The 19,980-nt window shown below is 43.1% G+C and overlaps 2 protein-coding genes across 4 annotated transcripts in view; one reads left to right on the forward strand and one right to left on the reverse strand.

Moving 5' to 3' along the window:
- Positions 1 to 8,195, forward strand: CNTD1 (cyclin N-terminal domain containing 1). Its single transcript, XM_081027297.1, has 7 exons — positions 1 to 367; positions 3,380 to 3,455; positions 3,719 to 3,887; positions 4,829 to 4,991; positions 5,486 to 5,630; positions 6,243 to 6,339; positions 6,910 to 8,195. Exons 1-7 carry the CDS (start codon positions 199 to 201, stop codon positions 7,078 to 7,080), a joined length of 990 nt encoding a protein of 329 aa, XP_080883423.1. The 5' UTR covers positions 1 to 198; the 3' UTR covers positions 7,081 to 8,195.
- The window catches only part of BECN1 (beclin 1), a gene marked incomplete at its 5' end in the record, with an annotated part of 18,521 nt that continues 6,223 nt past the window's right edge, over positions 7,683 to 19,980 (reverse strand). Inside the window, 13 exons of one of the 3 annotated variants that reach the window (XM_081027295.1) lie at positions 7,683 to 8,496; positions 9,241 to 9,383; positions 9,819 to 9,879; positions 10,398 to 10,547; positions 11,823 to 11,969; positions 12,863 to 13,057; positions 13,218 to 13,354; positions 13,460 to 13,550; positions 13,701 to 13,769; positions 14,209 to 14,267; positions 15,169 to 15,236; positions 16,697 to 16,825; positions 17,097 to 17,239. In XM_081027295.1, coding sequence (XP_080883421.1) covers positions 8,328 to 8,496; positions 9,241 to 9,383; positions 9,819 to 9,879; positions 10,398 to 10,547; positions 11,823 to 11,969; positions 12,863 to 13,057; positions 13,218 to 13,354; positions 13,460 to 13,550; positions 13,701 to 13,769; positions 14,209 to 14,267; positions 15,169 to 15,236; positions 16,697 to 16,823 — 1,416 coding nt within the window. In that variant the 3' untranslated portion in view covers positions 7,683 to 8,327. Of the gene's footprint in view, positions 8,497 to 9,240; positions 9,384 to 9,818; positions 9,880 to 10,397; positions 10,548 to 11,822; positions 11,970 to 12,862; positions 13,058 to 13,217; positions 13,355 to 13,459; positions 13,551 to 13,700; positions 13,770 to 14,208; positions 14,268 to 15,168; positions 15,237 to 16,696; positions 16,826 to 17,096; positions 17,240 to 19,980 lie in introns of those variants that run through there. The other 2 variants (XM_081027296.1, XM_081027294.1) reach the window with 2 other exon arrangements.

Below are 19,980 nucleotides of genomic sequence, written 5' to 3' on the forward strand. Positions count from 1 at the left end.
GATTGGCTGAGGGGTCCGCAGCCGTTGGGGCGGGAAAAGGCTGTGGAGGGAATTGGGTTTTCCTCAGACTTGAGGTGAGGACAAGCTCACAGAAGGCGATAACGAAGCCAGAGTGTGGCAGAAGGCTCTGAAGAGAAGATAAGGGGGTAGGTTTATGGATCCAGTGAGCCGTCTGCGTGTCCCAAAAGTCTTCTGAAAATGGACGCACCTGTGAGGCCAAGATTGGCCTCACACAGTGACTTTCGGTTTGGAGCTGTTCCCACAGAGACGATCGAAGACGCTCTGCTTCACTTGGCCCAGCAGAATGAGCAAGCAGTGCAGGAGGCTGCGGGACGCATGGGCAGCTTCAGAGAGACCCGGATCGTAGGTGTGGACGCAGGGCCGGGAAGCCGGGTGTAGGGGAGACCCGGGCGTCTGTCTTTGAGGCACCGGCCTTGAGGTTCAGTGTACTTTATTCACATAAATAAGTTTCGTTAGTACCCACTGTGTGCCGGGTTCTGGGGACATGGTGATGAACAAGACACACCCGCACCTCACCCTTGATTTCCATGAGTATAGAGTATTTATTATCCACACTGCCTGGGACAGAAAGATGAAATAGAGATGTACTCCCTGCTTTCAAACCATGTATATAATCCTTGGAGAACATTAGGACAAATTTACAAATGCGTAGGTACACGCATGGCGAGATAAGTGGCATACTAGATAAAACAAGCTGTGATAGGGCTTGACAAGAGTGACGGGGTGAGGTGGGGCTGGGAAGAATTAAGGGTCCTCCGGGCATGGCGGCATTGGACGTAGACCTTGAAGGAAGGATGACGTTTGAGTTGGGGAAGATGACAAAGGGAAGAGCGTTTCTAACATGCGTGAGGCTATGGCACTAGGGATGCTTGGGGTGAGCGGGAGTACAGTGTAGTGCACGTTGGCCAAAGCAGGTGGAAAAGCAGCTGAAAGCAAGATCAGGAAGGCAGTGTGGAGACATTCCCTGTGGAGCTCTGAATGTCAAGGTGAGGAGTTTATACGTGGCGTAGTAGGAAAACAAGAAGGCATTGAAGGTTTTTCTTTTTACATAATGGGCGTGATGCAACTGTAACCTTTGCCTTAGAAAAGAAAATTATTTTGGCGGTGCTGTAAAGGATGAACTGGAGTAGAGAGAGGGGAGGTAGGTCTGTGTTAGTAGTTTAGGTGATGGGGCAGAGGGACTGACAAGGGAGGATGGATTAAAAACACTCCAGACGTAAAATCTAGGGTTCTGCAGTGGACGAACTTAAGAAGTGAAGAAGACGAAGATGACTATGCCAAAGGGTTGAGCCTAGGAGACTGGGAATATAGTGGTGCCATTCAGAGAAACACATACATTAAAAAAAAACATAAAACAGGAGGAAGCATGACTTTTGTTTGGGAAAGACAGTAACTTTGGTTTTTGAATCTACTGAGTTTCAGGCGCTTTAAAACATTCAGAGGAGGGTTTCCAGCAGGCTGTTTAAAAAGTAAGTCAGAAGAGAGATCAGAACTAGAGCTAAAAGTTTGCGAGTTAGCTCCATAATGATACTGTTGAAACTGTGGCAGAGGATGAGCTCCTAGAAAGAGAAAAGAGAAGGTCAAGGGCAGTTCCTTGGGAAACATTTTGTGTTCGGGGAATTGGAGTAGGAAGAAGAGTAGGAAGGAAATAAAAGGAGTGGTTTTGGAGATAGGCACAGAACCAAAAGAATAATGGAAGGTAAGATGGGGTTTCAAGAAGGATGATGGTCAGCAGGGATCAGATGCTTCTGGGATATGAACAACAGGAATGAAGATGGCCAACGGGAATGAGTATTGCAAAAGGGCCATGATATTTAATAATTTGGACACATTTGCTGGCTTTTGACACAATCATTTCAGCAAGTTGAGAAAAGTAGAAGCCAAACTGCAGAACATTAGGGAGTGAATGATGAAGGGGAAGCAGCAGGTGTAGTAAGCTAGGCTTTCAAGAAATTTAAGTGATGGAAACTAGAGAGATAAAGCCGTAGCTTGAAAGGAAAGAAGTGGAGGGTCTTTTCGTTAAATGCAGATCTGAGTATGTTTGTAAGTACAGGCGGTGGAACCAGCAGAAGGAAGAGGTATAACCCTTATTCATTCCACCTATCCCAAGCTCAGTTTTCTTGGCAAATTAAAATGGAAAATAGAAACAGTTGCATGGATAGATAATTCAGGCCAAAACCAAAACCAAACCAAACAACTATGCATACCTACAAAAACAAAACAAAGAAAGCCTAAACTCCAGCAAATAAAAAGACTGGCTAATAACACACAATTACGTATTCGAGGGTATTTTGCTTAATTGCTTCAACTAATTCTCTTCTTCATTGGACACTGCTAGCAGAGCTTTAGTCTCTATAGCAATAAGGTTTAATACATATACCTCTGTGTAACGTGTCGAGTAGATTGTTAAGTTATCTTGTTCTAGCTTGACTTTTATAGGTTTTTTTCCTAAAAAAGTCAAATTTTCTCTGAAGATATGGTAATTTGATTGTATGTAATTTTTTGCTGATCAGTGCTAAAAGTTCCCAATTCTGCAGAGGCTTTCTTTTTTGAGAAGTACATTTACCCTTGTTTCTACCCTCTAATGATATTGCAAACTAAATAGAATTCTATCTGGGGCGGTTCTTTCAAAGAGAAACAGGCAGCCTAAAATCTTGCCAAGGTATCTTGCCCTTCCCACCTTCCCAGTGACTCCGCCCCACCCCAGAATTGGGCTATGTTCCCTGATTTGGAGGATGTTTCTTCAAAACAAGCCACTCCACTGTAACAAACTTGCTCCTGAGAGGCTCAGCCACCACAGATTTACCCAACAAACTGGTGGTGGAGACGTGGTGTCCAGCTGTTAAGGTGAATTGTGTTTGTAAAGCAGTGGGAGTTCTCCAGAGGGTGGTTACTAAACAAACAGTATTATAAAGAATATTGAATCTCCAGGAGGGATCTTTCTGTTCCTGTCAACATTCCACCGCAAACAGAATATAGGGGTTAAGGTTTTTATCCATCCCAAGAATCTCCCTTGAAGCTGGTGGTTCCCAGCATGGTGTAGAGGCCAATTAGACCAGCTGGTGTGTTTGTGTGTAGCTGGCTAAGCCTTTTATCAGCTGAGACCCACAGGAAGTCTTAAGGGTCACTGAGGGGGCTTGGTAAGCCCTTGTCTTTGGCACTCAGTCAGCGCACTTTTCATGCCTCTGATCTGCCTATTGGCAGCAAAGGGAACTAAGCTCAGCTTGGGTTTTTTCAGTCTCATCTTTCTCACCTCCTGACCCTCTTCCCTCAGCCCCATCATGGCTTTTAGCCAAGAGTTCACAGAGTGGTTTTGGTTGCACCTTGTGAATTAGGCTCTTCTTTCCTATTTTGGCAGAGTTTGTTTTTCTCCTGTCTGAACAATGGTGTCTGGAGAAATCCGTGAGCTACCAAGCTGTAGAAATCCTAGAAAGGTAAAGCACTGAGCATAAGGCCTTTGTAAGTGGTACCTCTCAGAATGGCTAATGTACCCAAATCTTAAAAAAAAAAAAAAAAAAAAAAAAGTTCTAGTTGCCCCTTACCATGAGACCTGGTTTTGCACCCTCTGTTACTTACAAATGTTAATTTCTTAGCTTGCAATTGCTATTGGAGAGGATAAGACACAGCATAGTTTGAAGCAGAAACTCCCCTTTAGTTTGAAGGTGGATTGTTTACTCTCGCCTTCCCTTCTTTATAGGTTTATGGTTAAGCAGGCAGAGAATATCTGCAGGCAAGCTACAATCCAGCTGAGAGATAAGACAGAGCCTCAGAATTGGAGGGCTCTGAAAGAACAGCTTTTCAACAAGTTTATCCTGCGTCTTATGTCATGTGTTCAGCTGGCGAGCAAACTTTCTTTCCACTACAAAGTAAGGAGCTGGGGTTGCTCTTAGGCACCTGAGTGTTAGAAAGAAACCAGCTCTTCCAAAGGTGACTGTGAGAAACCTACTCCTAGGCGAGGTGATACTACTCATGTAGAAATTCCAGAGTGTAATTATGCTTCCTAAACATATCTTCCCACCCTCACCCCCACCCCCACGCACAGTCACACAGAGGCAACTATTAAATAGCCTGAAGTTCTGTTCCCAAAGTATAACTGCTGGACAGATGCCATCATTCATACAGGTCACCTTTTCTCCCCTTGGACTCAAGGACAGTTTACATAAGGTGTCTGAATTGCCAACAAACTTATCAGTATTAAAGGCAAACTATTACATTTATAAAGCATCAATTTTTTTCGCCACATCACTACCCAATGCCTATCTAACAAAATATCATTCAGCAAATATTTATTGTCTTCTGTGGGCTGATGCTGCACTAGGTGCAACGGCTGCAACAGTAAAAATACTGTCTGTGCTCTCAAGGAACTTATTATCTAATGAGACACACAGGCAAATAATGTGGGAAAGTGTTCCAACTCATGTAAATACAGAGGGCTATGAATGTACCTCATCAGCCTTGGAGAGTAAAGGAAGTGTATTTAAAGAAAATGACTTCTTAAGGGGGAAGGGGTGTGGAAGATGGGTGGATCCTAAGGGAAGAGGGAGAGAAGTTAAGGAAAGCAGGGAGAGAGAAGGGAGAGGAAAGGGAGATCCAGATACAGTAAACAGCATGGGTGGTGGCTCGGAGTTTGGGAACTGCAAGTCATTCTAGATGACAAGCATCAAGTGTAAGGGGGAATTACCAAGAGAGGAGACGAGATGAAGGCATGGGCTAGATTGTGAAGGGCTTTGTATACTATGCCAAGACGTATGACCTTTTACTCTGACACCCTTCTCTCCCTCTCACTGTTTTGTTTTTCTTTGCTCAGATAATCAGCAACATCACAGTCCTGAATTTCCTCCAAGCTCTAGGGTATCTACACACTAAAGAAGAACTGCTGGAGTCAGAGCTTGATGTTTTGAAGTCCCTGAACTTCCAAATCAATCTGCCTACTCCCCTGGCTTATGTGGAGATGCTCCTGGAGGTTCTAGGTACTTTATTAAGTGTGCCAGGGACTGTGGGATGGAGTCTCCCAGAGGAGGCAGTAAGAATGTGCAGTGGGCAGATTTGGGAGCAGTGGGCAGAATACACCAGAATCCAGGAACAGCGGGAAGCCTGAGATGATGGAGAAAAATGTTCCCTCTGGTACTTGTCACAGGGAAAGAAACTCAGGTCTCAGCCGCTGGCTTCTGTTTGGACTCACTAGGTACTCTTACTGCGGGATCAAAGTGTTGATTTTATAGAGGCATGAGTTAAGAGGGGAACCAACAAATATACTCTAACTGTACATGTATACTGTAGATGGGAGGTTTCCCTACCTCTCCCTTTATCCTTTAAAATTGACCTCCAGCTAAAGAGGATTCTTATAGTAAAACAAAGCAACCAGGAAGCACATTAGCAGCTCATCAGCTTTATGTTACATGACTGTGATTATAATCAGAAAAGACCCGCATAATGCTCTTTACCACATCCATACTCCATCTAGGATACAATGGCTGTTTGGTCCCAACGACACAGCTGCACGCAACCTGCCTGACCCTGCTGGACCTAGTCTATCTTTTGCGTGAACCCATATATGAGAGCTTGCTGAGGGCTTCGATTGAGAACTCCACACCCAGTCAACTGCAAGGGTAAGGCAACTCCTTCAGGGTAGGCTCCTTCTCATGCTATCACAGCATGAGAACTTGGGGAATGGAATTTACCTAGCAAGGCATCCAGTCCACAGATAACCTGCATAGGTTATCTATATGTTGCCTGGATGCGGGTGACAGCCCACTCAGCAAAACCTAAATGCTTTTACTTTTAAACTTAAATGACTTCAAGTAATTAACATACTTCCTTTCCTAGTGCTTCCTTTATAGCTGTTTATAATTTGAGATTACTGGACTGCTTTTATAGTCACTTAGAAAAAAAGCCAGTCACAGGGTTGCAACTTGGACAAAAGTGTTTGATTACTGTAAAGTCAGACTAGTAAAAAGCCTCAGTTACATTTGTTCGGGAGACAGATGGAACAACAAAAGGCCTACAAACCATTCAGACAGGAGGCTCATGTTTTAATCCCAGTTGATTTGGGGGAGGTTGGGAGAGGAGTCAATTAGCTATTACTTGACTATTTCCTTCCATATCTAAAAAATCCAAGATGATCAACATCAACAGCTAATAGGTGAAGTTCCATGACCCTAGGGTTTGGAAGATCAAGTTTCATTCTAGCTCCAAAATTAATAATGGTTTTAATCACTCAGGGAAAAGTTTGTTTCAGTGAAGGAAGATTTCATGCTATTGGCAGTGGGAATCATTGCAGCAAGTGCTTTCATCCAAAACCATGAGTGCTGGAGCCAGGTACGCACCATTGAGCAGGACCAGCATGGTCAGAATTCATTTAATAGAAAGCATTCTCCCATTAGTTAAAGGAAAACAGAAGACAACCTATAAAAGGTAAGTGCCAAGACCCAGGATTAGGATGAATAAACAGGATTTGGGAAGAGGAAAAACTAGGACTGAAAAGTATTCTCCACTTTTCCTCTCATTGAAATCGGAAATGGAGGCCCAATTCAGCTTGTTCGTTTCCCTTTATGATGATAATCTGCTATCATGCTAAAGTCCAATAAGTATTTCCTCCCAAAGGGAGAAAATGTCAAGGCCCAAATATCCCTCTCACAATTCACAAAACTTATCTCCAGCAGAGTGAACGCCTAGCAGAAACTTTCCACACTAACACCATCAGGGCAAAGGTATCCTAATGTCATCTGCCCACTGGCAAACACTGGGATCTGGATTTAATCTTCTCTGTAAATTCAGAGAAACGGAAAAAAAATTTCTGTTTGGCTTGAGAGAACAAGCAATTTGTCTGTTTGTGTACTAAAACATGTTGAGATGATTCAGTACTAAGAAATCTGTCTGTTTCTGAAGGTTGTGGGGCATTTGCAGAGCATCACCGGCATTACGTTGGAGAGTATCACCGCCTTCTCTTACGCAATCCTGACTCACAGCGTGGGAGCCAACACTCCAGGGCCACAGCAGCCTATTCCTCCCCACCTGGCAGCCAGAGCTCTGAGGGCTGCTGTTTCCTCCAACACATGAGGCGGGCTGAATCCACCAAATATAAACAGCCTTCTGTCATTGCACTCACCCTCCCTGTTTACTTCATACTCAGGGTACAAAAGTGTCAAGTATCTTTTGAACCATGTTTTGTATTCCAACTTCCGCTTATTTTTCTGCATCAGAGAAAGAATTTAGGTGGATGAACATGTCTTTTTTTTGTCGTATCAGACTGAAAATGTAAAAAGCTGGGAGAAAGAGAATGTTAGTGAAGTTGGTTCAATTTTGTTTAACAAGATAGTTATGGCTTTTCTTTAATTGTTCATTTCATTAAGAGAGAATATCAGACATGGAGATTAGTATTAACCAGGGGCTCAAAAAACGAGGCCATCTGGGTGACCTTGACTGAGCAAGGAGGAAGCCTTTATTTCCCCTTAAAGTTAATTTAACATCTCTGTTCTGTTACTGAGATCTACACAAATAGGGCATTCCCTACAGCTGTCTATTTCCACCAGTCTTTTTAAAAAGTAACACTAACCCATCTCTAAACCTGTTTCAACAGAATTTCCACATACCTGCACTTGAACTCAATTCTCCCAGAATACAAAGTACTCTATTTTAGTTAAAGAAAAACCCAACAGTGCACCTTGGGCAGTTATCAGACTGTAGCAAATCTTTTATTACAAATAATTAAATCTCTCCATAATGTCTCAAACAGTATCAAACACCATTTCATATCACTAACACAGAGCAGTGTAGGCATTCAGTACTAGAATCGAGTGAGGAGAAGTATTAAATTTCAAGCTTCTGATCACATCACATGGTGACCGAAACTTATATGTCATTTTCTCACGTTATCCAACTGTGCGTCTCATACATCTCATCGTCTCAGTGGAGACAAAAGTTTCTATTTCATATTGTTAAGTGCAGGAAGTTGAGAGAGATAAAATCCAGTGAAAACACATCGATCTCAATTCAACTCAGTTAAAAAAAAAACAGAAGCAATCTTAAATTAGTTGTTTTAAGGGGAGAGAGGGAAAGGAAGGCATGAGGTTAAGAGTCAAAACTATAACAAAGGCTGGTAAGCTATACATGGCATGTTATAGCTCTGAAAACTATTTGTCATATGATATTTTAAAATAAAGTGGCTTTTGTGGATTTTTTTTCTTTTTTGGTATTGTAAACATGTGCTGTTTAATAGTACCCGAATTTAATTTAAAACACTTTTTTTCAAACAAAACAAAATTTAAAGCCTTTAAGGCAAACATTCCCCTAAGGAAAAAAGAAAGTCATTTGTTATAAAACTGTGAGGACACCCAAGCAAGACCCCACTTAAGATTCGTCAGCATGAACTTGAGAGCTTTTGTCCACTGTTCCTCAGAGTTAAACTGGGTTTTGATGGAATAGGAGCCGCCGCTGCCTCCTGTGTCTTCAATCTTGCCTTTCTCCACATCCATCCTACAGACGGACACAGCAGAGCTCATTAGTAACTGAGATCCGAGTTCAGTCAGTTCAGGCAAATGGGCAGGGACTTGATCATGGGACCATTCACGTCATTTTATCTATTAAAGAACTCTTGGTGAGGAACGGTAGTGTATTTTGGATTTGCTTGAAAGCCAAAAATCAAGAAGGCTGTCACAAGAGCCTCATTGTCACTGTGGAGTACAGGGACAGGACACACACCCAAACAGATGACAAGCCCAGAGCAGAGGGTAAGGGAGGGTTACAGTACTCCTCACTGTTTTCCTAGGCATCCCTGAACTCATGGGGAGAGAAAAGAGGCAGAAGAAAAGAAACGCTTTGTTTTGGGCTGACAGAAGCAGCTCAGCCTTACTCTCTTGAACTAAGGTCTCCATCCATCACTGGGTTCCTACACAATTTGACCAAAGGAAGCATTCCTGTATATTTCCAAGGGCTTAAGGGAAAACCTCCCTGAAACTGCACAGCTGGTTTGAGCTCTGTGCCAAGAAAATCCCCCAAACCATCTAAGATAACATTCTTTTTCTCCAGGGACCAGGTGGTCACATTCGGTCCTGCTTGCAGTGTTGGATCCATCTTTGCCCATCAGTGTCATGTGATTTTTGCACCATTTTCTGCTTTCCCACTATTTATATACTATGTTTTGCCGCCATTTTAACTGTCCCTACAATTCTGTTGAATTTGGTCCTACTCCAGGTTCATGCAGCAGTGGGGGATACTGACCTGTAAGGAAGACAAAAACGTGTCTCGCCTTTCTCAACCTCTTCTTTGAACTGCTGCACACAGTCCAGGAAAGCGACCATTGCATGGTCAAACTTGTTGTCCCAGAAAAACCGCAGCCCCCCAGAACAGTACAACGGCAGCTCCTGCCCAAGAGAAAACTGGCTATGGGTGTGGCTCCAAGACAGGTGATCAGAGATTGTTCCCAATCCTATCAGTCTCTCAAGTCATGTTCTTCCTGTATTCCACTGGAAATAGTAACCTTGGGCAAATAATGCAACTGGAACTGTTCCACGGGAAATGCATTCAACACCTACCTCAGTGATGCCTTCCCCTTCCTAGCGCACACATGCTCCTCTGATCTGCCCATATACCTTTTCATCAGACTGTAAAAACCCAGTTTTCCCTATAGGCCTCAAAGAGCTAATCCTGAACTCGACAAGACATTGAATGAGACACTGGCTCTTCATGAGATAGCTAAGTCTAAGAAAGAAACAATAATGCCACTATCAAAAGCAAACCATTTCATTAGGAGGTGCAAGAATTCTGTATTCCAGTGAAAATGGAGTTTCTCAGAGTACCTTAGATTTGTCTGTCAGAGACTCCAGGTATGAATGGTTTCCATAGGGAACAAGTCGATACCTAAAAAGGAGATGCACACAGAGATGGATATACAGGACTATTCCTAAAGCGATTATTGGGATGTTAGAACCCACTGATTTTCAGACTTCATCCTACCCAAGGACCTCTTTTATTATTCCCACCTCTCTGTCTCACCTCCCCATGCTTAACATTTTGTTTACCAAACAAAGGACATTTATTATATAATTGTCTCGGGGCCTTTGTGGACGAATATATTTTTGGTTTAGATTTAAAAACAAAAACTGAAAATAGTTTGAGGAACATTCAGGTTCTGGAGACAGTATGTCGGGGACCACTGTTATGGTCATGCAGCCCTCTTCCCCCAAGTCATCTGCCTGATCAGTAGAAAGAGCCAGAAGCTGGTGAGGGGAAAACCAGAAGCAGAGCGTCTGCATAGACAGAAAACTCCCAGTCTGTTAGGAGCAAGGGTTCCTGCCATGGTGGAGAGCAGTACCAGGATGGAGATATAGATTATATCAAAGACATACCACACCCCAACAAAGGGCTATATTTCTTACCTCTGAAATTTCAGACCCATCTTATTGGCCAAGGCATGGAGCAGCAATACCGTCTGGCCCCAAGCAGCATTAATCTCATTCCATTCCACAGGAACACTGGGTAGGCGACCCAGTCTGAAGTTATTGATTGTGCCAAACTGTCCACTGTGCCTATAGAAGGCAGAAGGGCAGGGAAAAATACAGGGAGAACTTAGCAACTTCTGAGACTTTCTGCTCTCACCTAAAACCTAACATAAACCTCTCTCTTTATCTCCAGATTCATATATCCAAGCTCTACTTGGTAGTTTAAATACTAGTCTAAAACGCGAGTCATCTTTCCACCTGCTGCTCAGATGTCAAAGCAGAAACCTGGGTATCATCCTTGAATGCTCTCTCTCATCTCCCTCACCGCAAAAAAAAAAACAATAAACTGTTGATTCCACCTCCTAAATCTCTTAAATCTGTCTGTCCACTTCTTTCCAAACTCAATGCCATACTCTCTTTTCCTGTTTAGATTGCTACTGACAAGTCTCCCTATCAAAAATACTACCCTCTTCCCCCAAGTCATTTTTCACATTGCAGGTAAAGCTATCATCACAAATGCAAACGTAATTATGTCGCTTCCCTGCCTAAAATGCTTCTGTGGCTCCCACTGCTTTTTGGATATGGTCCAAATCCTTTCAAGAGGCCTACACGATCCTTTAGGAATTGATAACGCTCCAGTTTCATATCATGTCATTCTCCCCTTTACACTCCATCTTCACTCACAATAAGCTCCTTTCAGTTCTCTGAATTCACCACTCCCACTTTCCTGTTTCTTTGCACATGATGTTCTCTCTGCCAGGAACAACCGCCCTCCTCTGCAGACTTCTACTTTGTATCTCAGCTTAAACATCAACCTCCTCTGGGGGAAACTTTCCATATGGCCTCCCCACATTGGGAAACGTGTCCTTCTGTGTTTCCACAGCATCCTAGGTTAACTATTATCACACTGTACTACAATCGCCTATTACTTATCCATCTCTTCCGCTAGATTATAAGCAAGAAGGTAGAATGCATAGTTTGCTGTTGCCCTCCTAGTGCTAGCAGTGCCTACCATACAGTAGATGTTCAACAGATACCAGTTAAATAGATAAAACGTCAAATAAATGAATACACGAATGACTCCGGAGGTAAGAACCCAGCTCCAGGCAGAGGACCACAATTTCATGTGGCTGGAGGGCTCAGATCTTTCCCTTTCCTTGGAAGAGTGGATGTCACCAAACTCTAGAATTCCAATCCCTGATTGTGCCTATCCAATCACAAGGAGTTAAAGAAACCTAGATGGGGTGAAAATGACATACAGTCCTATTTTGTGGGAGGTGGGCCCCCTGGTTTAGTGGTGAGCAGCTAAGGTCCAGATATGTAGTGCTTCCCAGATGCTCCTCACCCTCCAGCCCTCATTACCAAATGTGGAAGGTTGCATTAAAGACGTTGGTTTTCTTCAGCTTGTCCAGCTGCATCTGGGCATAACGCATCTGGTTTTCTACACTCTTCAGCTCATCATCCAATTCCAGCTGTTGTCGTTTAAATTCACTGTACTCCCTCTGATACCTGTGAGCAGCCAAAGTGGCTGTTAGTTTGGGGGCTAAAATTTCTCTGTTACCACCCCTCTTAACGATTTATCGTTAGTGATTATGGTTCTATCCAGTTATAGCATCTTTTAGATTTGGCACAGATCCCACTCAAAGGAACGCACATGCCCTAGTCATTTTGCCTGGGAGGGACAGAACTGTCTCAAATTCCCACTGCCCATGTGCAAAACGGGGAGGAAAAACAGATTCTTCCGAACCAGGACCACATGCCACTTGGATGTCTGATCTTTTCTAAAAGTGAGGTGAGTCGGTCAAGAGTGGCTTCTTTCACAGACTGGCCATAACTGAACTTTTGTAACTTCACCTCTGGATACTATTGTCCTTTAAATAGTTAGTAAACACCATTTCCAATGGAACTTGTCACACTACTTTGTGAAAAATTAACTTCTTTCTCTGTCCTTCATGTGCCCAACTTCACTTAGTGTGGACACTGTGTCTCCTCCAATAGACAGAGGGTTCTCTCAGGTCAAGAGCACCAATGAAATTTCTGAATTGGGAAAGAATGAATGTAGGCCAATATGCTCATCTTTGCAGAGGAGGATGCCGGGTACAGCAACTGACTTACCCAAATGAGCCCCGTTCGTACAGCAGAGCTGTGACCAGAGCCCTGGTTCTCTGCTTTCTATTTAACCAACATGCTTTTTTCACTTAATCATGCTAACCCTTCAGACTTAACCCTCCCAACGAACCTCCAGAAACGGCCTGAAAATAATATGCAGGATCCAGAGCAGATAGGCTGTGGAATGACAGCTGACTGCAGCTTACAAAGTAATCAGACACATTCAGCTGGAAGCCATTTCCCCTCCTGGAGCCTTGAGGACAGGAAGATAGAAGAACATGGTGATCACTCACTGAGCCTCCTCCTGATCCAATTTCTCAGCCTCAGCCTGGACCTTCTCGAGATTTTCTGCCACTATCTTGCGGTTCTTTTCCACATCTTCCAGCTCCTGGATCAGCCTCTCCTCCTCTAATGCCAGCTCCTTTAGCTCCATCTGTAGCTGTTCACTGTCATCCTCATTCATTTGCTCTAAGATTTCCAAACAGCGTCTGCCAAGGACACAAGCAGAGTATGCTTACCAGAGGGAAACTGTTACTCTGTTCCCGAGTGGAGCATACATAGCTCTTGGGTAAGAGCTAAGCAGTCTCATAACAGTAAAAGCTCTAAGACCCAGATCTATTGCCAGGCCCTGGCTCTGGAGACACTCACTTGTAGTTTTGACACTCATTTTCAGTGACGTTGAGCTGAGTGTCCAGCTGGTCTAACAGAGTATCTGTGCATTCCTCACACAGTGGGTGATCCACATCTGTCTGGCCAGACATGATGTCAAAAAGGTCCCCAGTGACCTGGAAGTGTGGGAAAGTTAGATAGGGTCTTCCCCACGCTACATGCCCAGACACCCCCTCTACCAGCCAGGCCCACTGTTTGCCACTGGAATCAGGCCGACTTGCCTTCAGTCTTCGGCTGAGGTTCTCCATTGTGCCGCCATCGGATGCCTCCCCGATCAGAGTGAAGCTGTTGGCACTTTCTGTAGACATCATCCTGCAGACAGCCCCCCGCCCATGGGCCACATGAGGGAGCAGAGAGGCCTCCTCCACCTACTGCGGTGCCAGTGGCAGAGACTCTCAAGCACCAGCTGAGGGGCCTCAAGGTGCATACCCACTCCTAGCCCGACTGACCTCCCAAGGGTACCTCTCTCCCAAGGGAAGGCCATGCTGGTCTTCCAGAGGGGCACTCAGCACGAAGGTTGGCCTGCATGGACTAAGGAGGGAGAGGGGGCATCAAAAACTGTTATGTGTGTGTCTACAGTAGAAAAGGAAGGAGAATCAGGAAAGACCATTTTTTGTAATATTACATCCTTTGCAGCCACCTTCACAGGCATCAATAACTAAGGACCTGAACATCTAACATTTACTATTTAAAAATGTTTCAAATGCCCATCTCTTTGATTAGTCAATCACTCCCTCAACTTTTCTCAGTTCTTCACAAAAGCCCTTCCCACTGAGTGAATGGCTATCGGAAAAACTCAATCAGTAATGGAAGATGATGGGCCAGGTATAAGGGAACACATATTCCCTGGAAGAGCCAAAAGGCTAGGTGATGATTTGTCTCCATCACCTGCTCCAGGTCTCAATTCTGGGTTCAGTTTAAATTCTACTGGTCTTTGGTAAGGAGCAGGGGGCTGAGGAGTAGTAGGCACCTGGCTGGGGGGATGAATCTGCGAGAGACACCATCCTGGCGAGTTTCAATAAATGGCTCCTGGGAAGGAAATAAGAGGGCATTATAATTCTGGAAGTTTAAAGGTGGAGTCTATTTCACAAAGAGCCTCAGACCTATTTGGCTTTACCCTTGATTTATAACCATAAGACTTGATAAACCACAACGACTTAAGAAATGGGTATTATGTAGCCAACCCTGGATACATGCACTAAGAAAGGACCCCTGGTACATACAAACCCCAAGTCCCATTTAATTTTTTGTGGGGAACAGCATTCCCTAAGTGTTTTACTCTACTATAGTTACATTTGCATTATCTCAACACTTCCTAGTCAGGGGTAGGGGTGAAATGCCCTAAATCATAGCCTAAGGAAAAAGCCAGATCAGACTGCAATGAAGTTTGCCATGGCATAAAACAAAGTAGATAATTTATACGTTTTAAATACTTCGATGATATAATTTATGTGATCAAAATCTTATGACATCTATCTTTGGCAATGAAAATGATCACTGTTTAAAAATGACATGTTTTCTAACACAGACAATCCTTTCTCGCTAAGGTAATCATACAATTCACTGCCCAAACCAAGATACTTTTGAGAATGGAGAGGAGTGGATATTAATAATTAGCTAGGACAACAGATGTACTAACCCTAACCCTAACTAGAAATGCCCTGGGATGACCTGGATACATTGGTTATCCCATCTCCCACCTATAATGGCTTATAATTCTGCCTCAAATAAAGAGTCTCTCTCCACATTATGAAGTGGATGCCTCATTCAGTAACCATGTGACATCAGGTATACTTCTGTACCTCTAATGATACACAGTGACCTGATCATGTGGAATGTCTCTTGTTAATCAGAAATCCCAAAAGTATGGTGGCTCTAGAAGTACCAAGTATGCTGCAGAAATCCAGTTTGCATTCCAGTGTTTTCTCACCTCTCCTGAGTTAGCCTCTTCCTCCTGGGTCTCTCCTGGTTTTACCTGGGCTGTGGCAAGTAATGGAGCTAAGGACAAGAAAAATATTGAGTCAGAAAGAACCTTATTAAAGCAGGAGCAGGTATGAAAGTATGGGAAAAGAATTGGAAATATCCTCATCACTACCCCCATTTCCACTTTTTTCTTAAATTACCACTTATAGAAAGAAGACTCTTTTGCCTTCTCCCCCTCACTCCCATTAAATCAGATTAAGGAGTTGTTACAATTTTTCTAGTATAATGGTATCTTGGTTATGTTTTTAAAAAGAGACCTTATCATGCTCGCTTCCACAGCACATATACCAAGATAGGAATGATACAGAGATTAGCATAGCCCCTGTACAAGGATGACAAGCAAATTCATGAAGAAGAAAAAACACACAACACCTTATCATTCAAAAACAGTTACCAAAATATTTACATATTTATGTTTGGAATTTGCTTCAAAATAATTTTGGGTGGGAGGGAAATGGATGCGACTGTAGATGAAACATGATTAAACATGCATTAATAATTGTGAAGCTAGGTGATGGGTACATGGGGTTCATTAGGTACTTTGAAGTTTTCCATAATAAAAGCAAAAACCAAAATAATTGAGTGGGGATGGGAGGTGAGTGGAGGTATAGAGAACACAAGAATGAGAAAATGTAGCTAATTGTTGAAACCAGGTGATTGATACAAGTGAGTTCATTATGCTATTCTCTAGGCTGTATGTTTGAAAGTTTTCATAATAAAGAGTGTAAGACATATTAAAGAGTTAACTCCCCTCAAAAAAGAAAAATCAGGTAGTAATAATAGCTAACATTTATTGACTATTATTTGCCCAGCATATTCCTAAGTATTTATGTTATCATATTTGATCCTTACGACTTCCTCAAGATCGTTTTACATTTTATAGATTTAAAAAACTAAGAAACCAGGCCTAGAGAGATGAAGTAACTTGCAAAAAAGTCATTCAGCCAGTAAATGACAGCCAGGATTTAAATCTAAGGAGGCTGACTCCAGACCCATGAGCTTATTTAAACTACCTATTCAGTCTTTTTTTTTTTTCTAACTTCATCTCACTTCTTGGGATTATGAGACTCTTCCTCTATGTACCAGCTGTTGACCACTGGGTACATTCACGTCATTTAAGCTCTCTGAGTCTCAATTCCTCATCTAAAAAATGATCCAAAAGGTTCGTTGCAGGCACTAAACAAAGTAACGCACTTGGTGTAGGGTAAATTCTCAACAAATGCATATATATATTCCTTTACTCTGTAACAGCAGGAGTAGAAAACTAAGAAATTTCCTTGCTATATAAAGCTCTCAGAAGCACGAAGAGTCAGAACTCCGGATGAGAAAACGGAGCCAGACAGATTAAGTGACTTTCCTTGGTTTACACGACGCGTCTGTGGCAGACTACACGGATAGACACCTTAAGGCCTACATCTCCAAAGCTGCCCACTTTCAACGATCTTGACAACCCTTTTTCCAAGGGTCTCTCTGACCTGTGAGCTCCTGGATAGTGACACGGTCCAGGATCTTGAAGCTCGTGTCCAGTTTCAGGGGCTGGCTGCAGCGCTGGCACACGAAGCTCACCTGCATGGTGCTGCTGGACGTCTTAGACCCCTCCATCCCTGCGGCGATGGAGAGGAGGCGATATTAGGGAGAATCGGCGCCCTTGAACCCCAGGTCCGGGGCTACCACCTGCCTTGCTAGTGCGGTTAAAGGAGAAAATCCTTGCCTGCACCGTTCCCTCTAAGAGCGGTACGATACCAACTGGACCTGCTGCCGGGACAGTCCCAGCAGAGGCAGTTTACAGCCCAGTCAGGGATGGGGTGCAATAAGAGCCGTCAGGGTTCCCAGGTTCCCTTCTAAGGTCGTGATTCAGCCCTTGACGCTCTTCACCTCGGGGCCCGGAGCCCGCCACCCTGGTCCGGTCTACCGCGGGGGCACCGTGGCCTCGGGTCTGCCAAGAAGCGAGGCCTCCAGAACTGCCATCGCCCAGTCTTCAGCTACTTCCCGGTCAGCCAGCGGAGGACTTCCGCCCTGACCGGATGTGACGCCACGGAGGCGGCTGCAGCAGGAGCAGCCCGGAAGTCCGTCCCTGTCCACCCGCTTGTACAGGCACGGCTGCGACCCCTAGCGGCTGAATTGGGAAAGGCGGCCGGCATCGGTGTGTGGGCGAAGGTTGCGATTATCAAGTGGGAAAGAAAGGAGTCTCGCCGTTCTCTAATTCAGTGAATTTTCTTCAGATTTGTCACTTCTGAGCGGAACTGCTTTTAACTCTTTTTGCAGTATCCGTTTTAAAAGTTTCTCCTTGGAAGAGCTAGGCTTTCTTTCAAACGCCCTTGAAAGAAAGATAGACACACTTGGAGGGGAAGGCGAGGAGGTGAACTTCATTGTTTTATTTTATATTATAAGCTTTCAGTTATTAATTAGGGAAAGTCGAGCACTTCAGATATTGAAACGTATTATAAAGTATAAAACTAAAACGTTTTTGTCTTGGTCCAGGAATAGACAGATCAATGAAACAGAATGAAGTTCAAAAATACACCAAGTTGGGCGGGCCAGGTGGCTCAGGTGGTTGGAGCTTCATGCTCCTAACTCCGAAGGCTGCTGGTTCCATTCTCACATGGGCCAGTGAGCTCAGCCACAAGGTTGCCAGTTCAACTCCTAGAGTCGGACAAGGGTGGTGGGCTCCGCCCCCTGCAACTAACAAGGGCAACTGGACCTGGAGCTGAGCTTGCGCCCTCCACAACTAAGATTGAAAGGACAACAACTTGACTTGGAATAAAGTTCTGGAAGTACACACTGTTCCCCAATAAAGACCTGTTCCCCTTCCGCAATAAAATCTTTAAAAAGAAAAAAAATAAACCAAGTATACAGGTTTTAGTATATAATAAAGCTAGTATTTCAAATCAGTGGACAAATGAACTACTTAATAATTGATGAGTGGGGCCAAAGAGCCATGTAGACAGTGGCGAGTTGAATCTCCTACTTCACTGCTTACATTAAAAGAAGTTCCAAGTTGGTCACAAATTTAAGCATGTGGGGACAGAACCCCAGAAAGCAGTTTCCAGGCTCTCGGCCTCACATAGAAAGGTGCTGGCTCAGGTAGTAAATAGCCATCAACTGTGATTGGATGGCCATCAGCTGTGGCTAGTTGGCCGTCAGCTGTAACCAGTGAGCCATTGGCCACTAATATAACTGCCGTGGCTACGCTAGCAGGAAAAATGGGGGGCTAGCAAGAAGATGGTGGCTGGCAAGCGCGGACTGCTGTTAGGATGGCGGGTTGCAGATTATGTGGCTCCTGCTTCCTGTCTCCAGCCCAGCCGCCAGAGAGAATATATTGGTTTGACTCCCCTATCTATGGCTCTGTGGGTGTTCCTGTTTGGCCTTACCCTGTCCTGCGTTCTCATGTGGGGAGCGGGACCTGACACCCTGCAGGCCGCCCCGGACAACGAAGCATCAAAAATACAATGATTAAGAGTACTAGATGAAAGTATGGCTGAATATTTTTTATAATCTTGGAATGGAGAAGGTTGGTCTAAGCACATGAAAGTCAGAAGCCAAAAAGGGAAATACTGAATTTCACTCATTAGAAATGAAAACTTTTGGAACTATCAAAGACACTATAAAAAAATGTAAAAAGAGAAATGTGGAAAATAGTTGCAGCTCTTAAGATAGAAGATAAATTTCCTTAATATAGAACTCTATTCAATTAATAAAAATATGAATAGGCTAGTAACGAAATGGTCAAAGAATATGAAAAAACAGCTCACAGAAAAACAAAATGGTTGATAAAAAAATAAAAAGATGTTTCATTTCACTTGTAATTCAGCCAGTGGAAATTAAACTTCTGTGAGGCAACATTTCTCATTTATGAGACTGGTAAAGGCTGAACCAGTTGATAATATCCAGTGTTAATGAGCAGTTGGGGAACTCTAAAATACTGTTGGCTGGGAGTGTAAATTAGCATAATAGTTTTGGAGATCAATTTAGAGATGTCTATCAAAATTTTAAATGTTCATATTCTTTGACTCATAAAAATCTCTCTAGGAGAAATTTCCTAATAGATATGCAAGTGATTAAATATATATGTACAAGAACTTTCACTGTTAAACGTCCTTCAGTAATAGAGGATTGTTGAAGTAAGTTATGGTATTATCCATTTAGCAGAATGCTATGCAACCATTAAAAAGAATGAATAAACTTGCTTTTTACTTGGTTCATTTGGCTACTTAGAATAGTCTGAAGAAGGGCCAGGGTAGAAGCAGGAAGCCAGTTAGGAGGCTTTTGCACGAATTGAGGCAAGTGATGATTGTCAATTAAGAAAAGTTACAGGCAGTATACATGATATGATTCCATTTATACAAAAAATAATATGTATATGGTGTATATGATGTTATGTTATATGAAGTGATATGCAACAAGCAGTGTCTTTCATTGGACAATGGGACAGCGACTTCAGTTTGTATTGTTAGGTTATTTTTACAATAAACCTATAATGAATTTACAACAAAATTAAACTTTTACAGATAACAATACAGGAAGTTAAGGGAATAGTGTCATGAAATTACCCATAATCTCACCACACTATAATTTTTATGTTTTCCATTAAAATATTTTTCCTGTTTTAACACAGTTGTATTTGTAATCTATATGCAATTTTTGTATATTGATTATATACAAATGGCTGGTTCACAGTCCTATATTTCTTCCTGCTTGGTCGGCTGTCACTAATACCAGAAAGGCATAGAGATGTAATAGGCTTCTAGAGAGGTAGGTG

This window comes from Rhinolophus hipposideros (genome assembly GCF_964194185.1).
Source record: "Rhinolophus hipposideros genome assembly, chromosome: 20".
Lineage (NCBI taxonomy): Eukaryota > Metazoa > Chordata > Mammalia > Chiroptera > Rhinolophidae > Rhinolophus > Rhinolophus hipposideros.